The sequence below is a fragment of the Dermacentor silvarum genome, chromosome 11, assembly GCF_013339745.2.
Source record: "Dermacentor silvarum isolate Dsil-2018 chromosome 11, BIME_Dsil_1.4, whole genome shotgun sequence".
Classification (NCBI taxonomy): domain Eukaryota; kingdom Metazoa; phylum Arthropoda; class Arachnida; order Ixodida; family Ixodidae; genus Dermacentor; species Dermacentor silvarum.
In genome coordinates this window covers 29,619,948-29,629,347 of record NC_051164.1, presented here as the reverse complement: position 1 = coordinate 29,629,347, position 9,400 = coordinate 29,619,948, and the positions used below count along the sequence as shown (strand labels likewise).

General features: G+C 45.5%; 1 protein-coding gene across 1 annotated transcript in view; it reads right to left on the bottom strand.

The window, feature by feature from the left end:
- LOC119432482 (uncharacterized) overlaps window positions 1-5,912 on the bottom strand; it is an 8,084-nt gene extending 2,172 nt beyond the window's left edge. Inside the window, exon 1 of the mRNA XM_037699647.1 lies at window positions 5,862-5,912. Coding sequence (XP_037555575.1) covers window positions 5,862-5,912 — 51 coding nt within the window. The remainder of the gene's footprint in view (window positions 1-5,861) is intronic.
- Between the last annotated feature and the right edge of the window lie 3,488 nt (window positions 5,913-9,400).

Sequence of the window (9,400 nt, the reverse complement as noted above, 5' to 3'; positions counted from 1 at the left end):
TCAGATTTGCTGTCGAAGGTTATGCGAGATGAGAGTTGCTGCAACAGCTGCGACCCGGAATTTTGGAATTTTGGCGTCCATTGGAAGCGCTTTGCCCGGCACTTCGCAAGGCGCGCATGGAGCCGAGCACACAATTAAATCGCAAACCATGAAGAATGGGTGGTTCTCTATAAAAAATTGAGATCGTCTTCCAAGATGTATTTGCTGTCTGAACGTGTGGCGGGCACAGCCATTCAACCCCAGAATTTTACTCCCGCTCCAGCTAAATCAAAAGCATTTCGCGACCTTCTGAATCAAATAGTGGTCGCTTTCATGTAAGAGACCCCTATGGAAAGAACTCCTACACCGCGACATCCCGCCGGGGTCATACGAAAAAAATATACTTTACAGAAAATCACAGAAAACCTTTTACCTTCGTCCTTGTTTCATAGGTAGCACTCTTCAAAAAAAGAAGAGGAGGTCGGGTATTTTTTTGCGCGGGCACAATTAATTATTTCCCTCTGTGTATCGCTGCTATGAAATCCTGGTACACTGAATGTCATTATGGGCAACACATGATGAATAAGTTGCGTGCAAATATAGACTAAAACGAATGGCTTACCACGATGACGTTGCACACTGACTCATCGCCATTATGATTCATTGTCCTTTAAAGAACCCCAGGTGGTCAAATAAATCAGAAACCCTCCACCACGGCGTGCCTCATATTCATAACTGGTTTTAGCACGTAAAACCCCAGAAAGAAGAAGTAATAGGTGTCGTAAAGTAATTAACTAAAGTTCGATCATTAGCCAATTTTTGTTAATTAGTTAAATATGTGTTTCGATTTCTCGTGCTACTAATGTCCGCCTCTTCGAATAACCCAGCTCAACGATAAGAATTATGCTACCTGCCACGGGTGATTTTTAAAATTCCGTAAAACTTAAAAATGAACACCCAGTAAAGAGCGCCCATACCCAGATATCTCTAGTACAGGAAGTAGTGAGCGCACTTTAATTTTGAGTATATTTCACTCTAATGAAAATATTCTGTAAAACACCCAGATCGCTCGTGCATAGCTCAGTTATTCGGACGCACCGATTCGTAGATAAATTAGGCCAAGCACGAGGGTGTAGGCTGCGCCGCAACGGTGCAAAGAAACTTGGTTGCATCGTAGGCATATATCCTCTTACAAGCATCGAAATCGGGCACGTGGTCCTGACGCCCTCTGATGGCTTCTCCGTCTCCGCCAACTGGGAAAGCAAGGAATTCTGATCTCCTGTAATGCACACAGTCCCTTTACGTTAGTCACGGTAGGTGCATGGGTGAGTCACATTGCTATCTGCAGGAACTCCGTGCATTTCCAACAGTCAGCAGTAGTGAGTCAGCGGAGCAATGAAAGAAAACGTGGGTGGGTATTCTGAAAAGTGCCAATGTTCAGCTGTTCAGCACCACTGCATACAAATACGAAAGAAGCTCACCACCACAGATTAGTAGAAAGAAGCAGTGTTCCCATTCAAAAAGCTTCGTCTTTACCACCGCCAACCCCCCATACCCTTCTAGCTACTATTTGAGGCTTCGGCAAAGGTTGTTGAATGGCAGCAACGCATTCTTGTGCAGTGGCATGGCATGGGGAACAATGATGTGGGTGTATGTGTTTGCGCGTGCGTGTGTTTGGCCGGCGGAATTCCCAGATGCCTGTATAACATGCTCACTAAGAAACGAATCGCCTTCTCCCCTCAACTGTCCCGCCTTTTGCAAAAGCAGTCCTAATAGTATTGCTTGTCTCAAATTGTAACGTACTAGGCATCATTCGTCGTCTCACTAATTATTTTTACCAGTCATTAGCCTACCTGGTATCTATATACTTTACTGAACAAGCTTAACAGCCGCCTCACACGTACAACCATCTAACCTCCGAAAAATATTCCTGATAACATACTTTAAACTTAATACGGTTGTATTCTCGTTCGGGAGTATCAAGTCAGATGCGGTTATTTAACGTCTATCTTCGCTATCTGAAATGTTCCTCCTATTCACTATCATTTTTGTCTAACTTGTATATGCACATGTTTTCACATGATAATATATTTCCGTATTTTTCTCCATCAGTATATAAAAAAATAACCAACTTGAATGTGACATTGTCGTACAGAAATACTGTACAGAAATAAATGTTGCGGTGGTTCGGTGTTACTTTATTTCGTAACACCTTGTGTTCTATCGCCTGTCGGTGGCTCTTTGGTCCCGTGAAGCTGTTTGATACAGCTTTCTTGCCAGAGAAACCACCAACATATGCAATGTTGGTGAATAAAATTGAATCGAGAAATGAATAACGTATGACAACGCTTACCGTAGTACGTAATGCTGCTTCGCTATCCAAGGGACGGCCCGCTAAATTGCGAAAATTCCTGAGAGAGGATTCTAGTTGTGATTTTTCTAGCGCTTTACTCGCAACGTAACGTTTTGTTCGATTCGATGTCGATCCAGGGCCGTCACATTCGGCATATTTTACCGCAACGTACTACGAGTATGAGGTGAAGTGGAAGAGGACAAAAGCGCACTTTGACCTTGTGTGCGCAAACAAATAAGCTAGACAACGAATCATGTTTTGTACATTTTGCGACCGAACAAGTAGAGCTGACCAGGAAACAGCGGAAGACTCGGACAAGAAATCGGCCAGCAGCGAACAAAATCAGTGGCATGTGATAATTTAAGAATTCAGGCAGCTCCTTTCAAATATACTTCTTCGGCCTTTCAGGAATGCAAGCAAATAGAACACAATGGCCAAGTATCACTAATTCAAGGACTGGACAGAAAACAGGACAGGGAATACTCTGAGTGCGGGGAATCTGAAAGATACTTTCCTGACATTTGAACCTCGGAACAATGCGACGGACATTTTGACAAACAAACCACGTGGCTCCGCCACCATTCGTGAAAGTTGCGACCACTTTCCATGTCGTTTTTATTTCAGACTTGTAGGCTACGAACGTAAATAAAATAATATTAATAAACCATATTAAAAAAAACAACCACGGTTAGATTCTGAACGCTGCGTCTCCGCGTCAACAGACAGTAACCGTCGCCCGCTGATAGTAGCAGAAAACAAATTATGCCTTTTTTGTTCTGCGGTACCGAACTTAGGGCCTACAATCGTATGGTAAGTTTCAATTGTACGTGCAGCATTCGTGTTATCTCGCAATATTCAAAACGCACTTTGTCGTTGCTTGTTGTAATCTGTGACGAGACAACAGTCTAGATCATAGATCAAATCAGCTGAAATATTGTACACAGCTAGCTGGACGCAAAGAAATATGATTAACCCACTAGCACATATTAAGCTGATTTCAATGCACGAGGAATGCTCATCGCTTCTAAGTTAACATCGAAAATGGTATGCTAAAGGTATCCGCGTAATATACACGGCTGAAACAACGGATAAAGGCTCGAAGATAAACATCGCGATCGCAGTCATATGCATTGTGTAATCTTTCTGTGTGCGTCGCTTTGGCCACGTATCTTTGATGGCTGATCAAGCGAATAAAATTCTGCTGGAGTAGTTTACAAGTTCCCAATTACAGCGATACTTGGCATAGGAACCAGTTAGCTTTACGACCGCTAGCTTTCGTTTGATGTTGCGGCTGCTTTTGCATCGTACATGCTGGTGCGACCGCGTGTTCGCGTCTGCCTACGCATCCGCTCGCGTCTGATTGTGAAGCGAGAGAGAAAGACTTTATTTTTCCCTTATAAAAGCGACTACAGTTGAACCACGTTATGAAGAAGTCGGATCTTACACGAAAAATACGTTTGTTAGATTTACCATTCGTTTTAAGCATATATTCGTTGCACACTGTATCGGCGTGAATCTTTTTTTATAGTGACACGTATACATGTTATCTTTCACCGGTGGCCACTTTCCGCCGGCTAACAATTGTTAAACGTTATCGCTCGGCGCAGGACGCGCCTGTATCAGAAGTTTCTAGAACGTTATCGATGCTTCTTTCCGTTGCCTGTTTTCACCGACGCTTATGTTATCTGATTGTATGACCGACGCGAATTGTCTAGAACTTTCTGGAAGACACGCGGGCATCAGGGATAAATCTGGAACCTTCGATGACTCATGTATAAAAACCGACGCGCTTCGCCGCTGATCAGATTTTCGACGATCGCCGACTGTGTTCGCCGCTATCGTTGTGCTTTGAGTGTAGCTTGCTTTTGTGGGCACAGGTTCACCCAATAAACAACCAGTTTCGTCATACACAGTTTTGCGACTGTTTTCTCTACCGTCACTACTACGTGACAATAGTTACTTCGTTATAGCTGATAATTCATGTTCGTTGAATGGCGGTTTCATTGCTATTTATGCATGCGGTTGTTTGAACAAATAAAAAAAAAGAAGCGAAACACCGATAATTATTTTTCATACCTCTTCAAAGCAGCTTCTCTGCAGAACTCAAGAGACCCACGAAAGCTCTCGTCCACATGTCCGCTTTGAGCATGTATAATCCGTAGCGAAATTCCATAGTTTATGAAAGTGACCAAGAAAATTTTCGGCTTCTTCTAACGCTCTACATAATCTGACATGTCATTCTTTGTCATTGCCTTTCCGGTTATTAATGCGCAACTACGCCTTACATACTGTTCTGTTATAGCCTAATTATGTCGCGCTTGCTCTGTAATTCTGTTGACTATGTTTTACTGCGTAACATTTCATTGGTAAATGAGCTGTCGCGTCCAAAGCGTTCGGTTTCTTTCCTATAGGTCATGTTGTAACACTGTATTAGTATATTAGCACATTTCTCACCCTATATGTTTTGTATATGTATTCACATATGTATTCTAACTATTGTATAAGTAATACTTTTTTATTGTACTCTCTCCTCCCTTACACAATGCCTCTAGGAGCCTGTAAGGCATATTTAAACAATAAAAAAAATGTGTAATTAAGCAATCTTGCCTCCGGAAGCCGCCTAAGCTTTGAGCGCCGAGTCATTGCTAGATGACTTGGTCACCGCTCATTGTAGAAGCCTCGTTAGACGGTACAATAGCTGCTCCCCTGTAGAGCTGGTCTGCAGTGCCGATCTGTCATGGCATCTCAAACTTACAATAGCCACATCAGGGCAATTTACTCGGAACATTTACCTTCCCTCAGCACATCATTAGTGCATGCTAGCTAGGCGGCAGGATGGGACATTGTGGACATATGGTGAAATTAGAAATTTGCAGCATTCCCAATTTTTGTTTACTGGCCCATGTGGAGATGTTTTTCAAGTTGTCACCGAACTTGCCAGCTCCTCTCCCATCGCGAGACGCGTATGACAGGTACGTGCCCTTTGCGAGACATGAAGAGGGGAAAAAAAGTTTTGAAAGGTCTTTGTCGAGATGATTACTTTGGCGTCGTGTTGAAAATAGAGAGTGTCAGGTTAGGGGTCGCAAACCGTGCCAAAGCGTTGGGGGACGCGAGGTGCCGAGCTCACAAAAGAACCTACAGCGAGCACAAAAGAGCGTGAAGGGCCCGCAATGGACCCCCAACGCTTGGGTGCATCCCCTAATCTTAACCTCTCAAATATCAGCGTGGTTCCCCCTTCTATCTCATTGCCTCCTTACCCATTCATGCATCAATTCCCTATAAACTACAGATACGAAGGCTGTCGGTTTCCCTTCTTTTTATTCAGTACTGAGTCACCCATCTTTGGTGATCGCTGGTCTCTCGGTTGCTCCCAACAAAGCCTAAACGTGACATTTCGTACACCCTTTCCCCAAGACGTGACAACCAATAGAGGACCTCGCATAGAGACCCACCTTGGTTCTCTCTGCGCCTCCCAAACACGGCGGCGGTGGTAACGGCAGCGAGCGCCTTCTTCGGCTATAAAACTTGCCTGCGCCATATGGGCAGCATCATTCGCCTCAGCCTTCCCAAGTGCGAACATCGCTACCGCCGACGATCAGTCGTCTTAGGCACTGCAAGTCGCAGACATCCACGCGGCACCTTCTCGAAGCCATCACAGTGACTGTACCAGCGGCTGGCCGGCCGGAACGTTGACAGAAAGTGAGATTCTATCTTCGTTCGATAGTTGCCTTTGTCATGACAGACTCGAAGCTGGGCCGCGCCGGTGACGACGTTGTTCGAGCGAGCGAAGACACGCAGACGACCGCAGTGTGCGGGACATCGGAGAATCCCACGGAGATGTCGACGGCCGCTTCGCACACAAGCGACGCCCAGCATAGACGCAAACCATCGATGTTTGGCTCGGTGCAGTGGCAAGCGGACTATCCGAAACGCGGCCCAACTCCGTACCTGCTCAGTGGGTTCGACTGCTTCTTCTTGGACGGGCGGACCATTCTTTTCGCTCAACCGCTGGCCAGCGGCCGCGTCTGCGCAGGCTGCAGCGCTGTTCCAGCCAAAGCCCAGCTGCTACCCTGCGGAAACATCCTGTGCGAGCTCTGCCTAGAGATCGCCTTCGCCAACCGGGAGAGAGGAGGGCTAGCCCGAGACCAGGACGGCAGCGGCGCACCCCGGAGCGCTGCGTGTCCCCAGGACGGGGCTCCATTTGTGGAGACCGACCTCGAGGTCCACACCTTCCGTCTGGAGCACCTGCACCGCGAGCTCGCGTTTTGTGCCAACGCGCAGTTCGGCTGTTCGTACCGCGCCGAGGTGCGACATCTGAAGGAGCACTACCTGTACGAGTGCCGCTTCAGCCCCAAGACCTGCAGTCGCGGAAGCGACATCCTATACGTCATGCCATTCGCTGCGCACGACGGTAGATGTGTTTCGCAGACAGAAGACAGGCGATGACGCGGTGCCTCTCGTCGCAAAAGCAATTTTGTAATTTACTGGTAGCATTAGCCTTCAATAAAGGAATGCGTTATCTTGCTAACCATTGCGTTCGAGTTATTGCATGCATGCGGTGGTCGGAAGGGCGAAGTTGAATTTGTCGACAACTCGAAGCAAAGGCAAGTGTTTGATGTTATAAGTTCAGCGTAAATTCGCTAGGTGGAGATAAGTAATTAAAGGGAAATTGAGACATCCACCCAAATGTAGCAATTTGCTACAATAGAAACCCAACCGGGTTCCTCGAAAGAAAGCCTCGCAGTTGAAGAAAACAACTTTGAAAAATTAGGGGGGAACATAAAAGAATGGCTAGGAAAACGGGCAGAACAGCAGTGCAAGATGCTGTCAAGAAAACCCAAAGCAGGCAGAGGGGGCATATAGCTAAAGTCCCTTGGTGGCACATCGTGGTTGTCTCCTGGTCCATTAGACTAGAAGAACAAGGCTCCAGGTGTCTGCGACTTCACGCTCAGCGGGGAAGCTTGCTTCCGCCCGTTTGTAGTGATATAGCGGCTCTGTTCACATATATGCATCTCACGGCTCCAGTAGTGTTCCTGACAGTATAAGCTCCCATGGCCTGGAGTGCCTTCCATGGCTGTATAGTCGGGTAGCCTAAACTCGGCGCAAAATCGTCCATTTGTCTAAATCGGCTCCAGTAAGGAAAGCCGCACGTGACGATACGTTACGCTCTGTTCCATTTTTTTTCCCCCGGTTGTTTAGGTGTGCCGATCGAGTATGGGACCGTCTAAACTACGTGCAGCGCGCTGTGTGCCACTCCCTCAGGAGCGCAGAGTGGGAGCCCGTGGAGTCACGGTTGCTGTGTAAAGCAGTTTGTCAAGTCAAATAAATCCAATTGTATTTTTTCGTCGCGTTCTCGCCGCCGGCGTTGTGTTCCGGCTGCGACGGTGCATGCGCGGCCCGCGCACCGAGGCTCGGAGGTCACGTGATAGCCTTCGGGTGCGAGGGCGACGTGTGCTTGATGCGCGCCGTCTTCCCGCGTGCCTACTTTTGATGATGATGTTTGGTTTACTTTCTTATTCTCTTTTTTTTTTGAGCAAGGGACAGTGATGGCCAAAGAGGACCAGGAACCGCCTAGTGTTGAAGGTAAACTTATCTCGGTGTAGGAGGCGCGACACAGCGCATAGTAACTAGAGCATCGGCAGGGAACTCTCGATTTGGGACAAGCACCTGCTCTGCCCGCAGCGCCAGCGTCGGATCGCGAGTGCTCGGGGTCATCGAGGCGCCTGATACTTCGTGTGTTTAGTTAGTGAGCGAATGTTGATCGTGCAAGTGTTGAAGTTTGCGTTTATTCATACGCAAAACGAAAATACATAAATTTAATATACCGACGAGGGTCCCAAAGTATTAAAGCTGAAAACGGGACCCTCGGTTAGAAACGACAACAGAATTGTACAATTGCTGGCAGCATAGCAGTGGATGGCGTAGTAGTTGCAAGAAAAGCAAATGATAATAAATAAAGAAAAAAATGAAAAATGCTCTAATGCGATGTAGTGTAACAGAAACAGCACCGGAAGAGTAAAAAATTATACCATTTTTAAACGTAGAACCAAAACACAAGAGGCGAACAGAAAAAAGAAATGTGGCGCAGCGGTGAACACTGAAAAAAAAAAAAAAAACAGGTGATACTTATTAGTTAGGTGACTTGAACACACAAATATTTACTAAGGAAACTTATGAGGGGTTAGCAGAAACACTTTTAGCGAAGCTTTGAACGCTGAAATGTAGGTAGCGAAGATTATTATCATCTATCATAAGAAGCCAACAAACTCTGTTGCCTTCTTATAAAATGTAGGTAGTATTTTAAGTGAAGTCGGAAAATGATTCCAAAGTGTGATGGTAGCGAATGTAGATATTTTTTACCATACAGTTAGTGCGAATGGATGGATAAAAAAAATTATGATCAGAAGCGAACCTAGTATGGTTGGTATTCTTAAGGAGATCTTTCAATGTATTGAAAGGTCAGCTGGGAATGAAGCAATTTATAAAACATTGCTAAATTGTAGGTGTAGGTCGTGAACAACTTTTTTACACATAAAACATGTTGTACTGCTCAAGTAGGCCGACAGCATTAGAGCGGGGTGAACTGTGGGAGATATGATACCTATTGCTTCATTTTGTACATGCTGAACTGAAGACAAATGACATAGATATGCATTACCCTAAGCGATTAATCCGTAGTTGATGTGCGAATGAATGAACGCAAAGTGAAAACAAAGCACACGGAGAAAAATAGTGGCGTGCCTTGATAAACGCACTCCAGCTTGACATGGTCGATGTGCAGGTGAAACTTGAGATGTCTGTCTAGGATAACACCTAGAAATGAAACGGAATGGCTAATGGGAATAGAATGATTGCCTGAGGTTAACGAAGAAGGAATAATTAGCGACTTTTGGTGCGAATGGAAGACTACAAATTTCGTTTTAGATGGATTAATGATTAGATCGTTGTCGTTGCACCATTTCAGTAAGTGGCCAAGAGTCTTATTTAGTCTGATTAGTAGAGAATAGACACTTATCAGCTATAGGTATAGTTGTATCGTCAGCGTACAGAACGTAGTGACTTAAATCT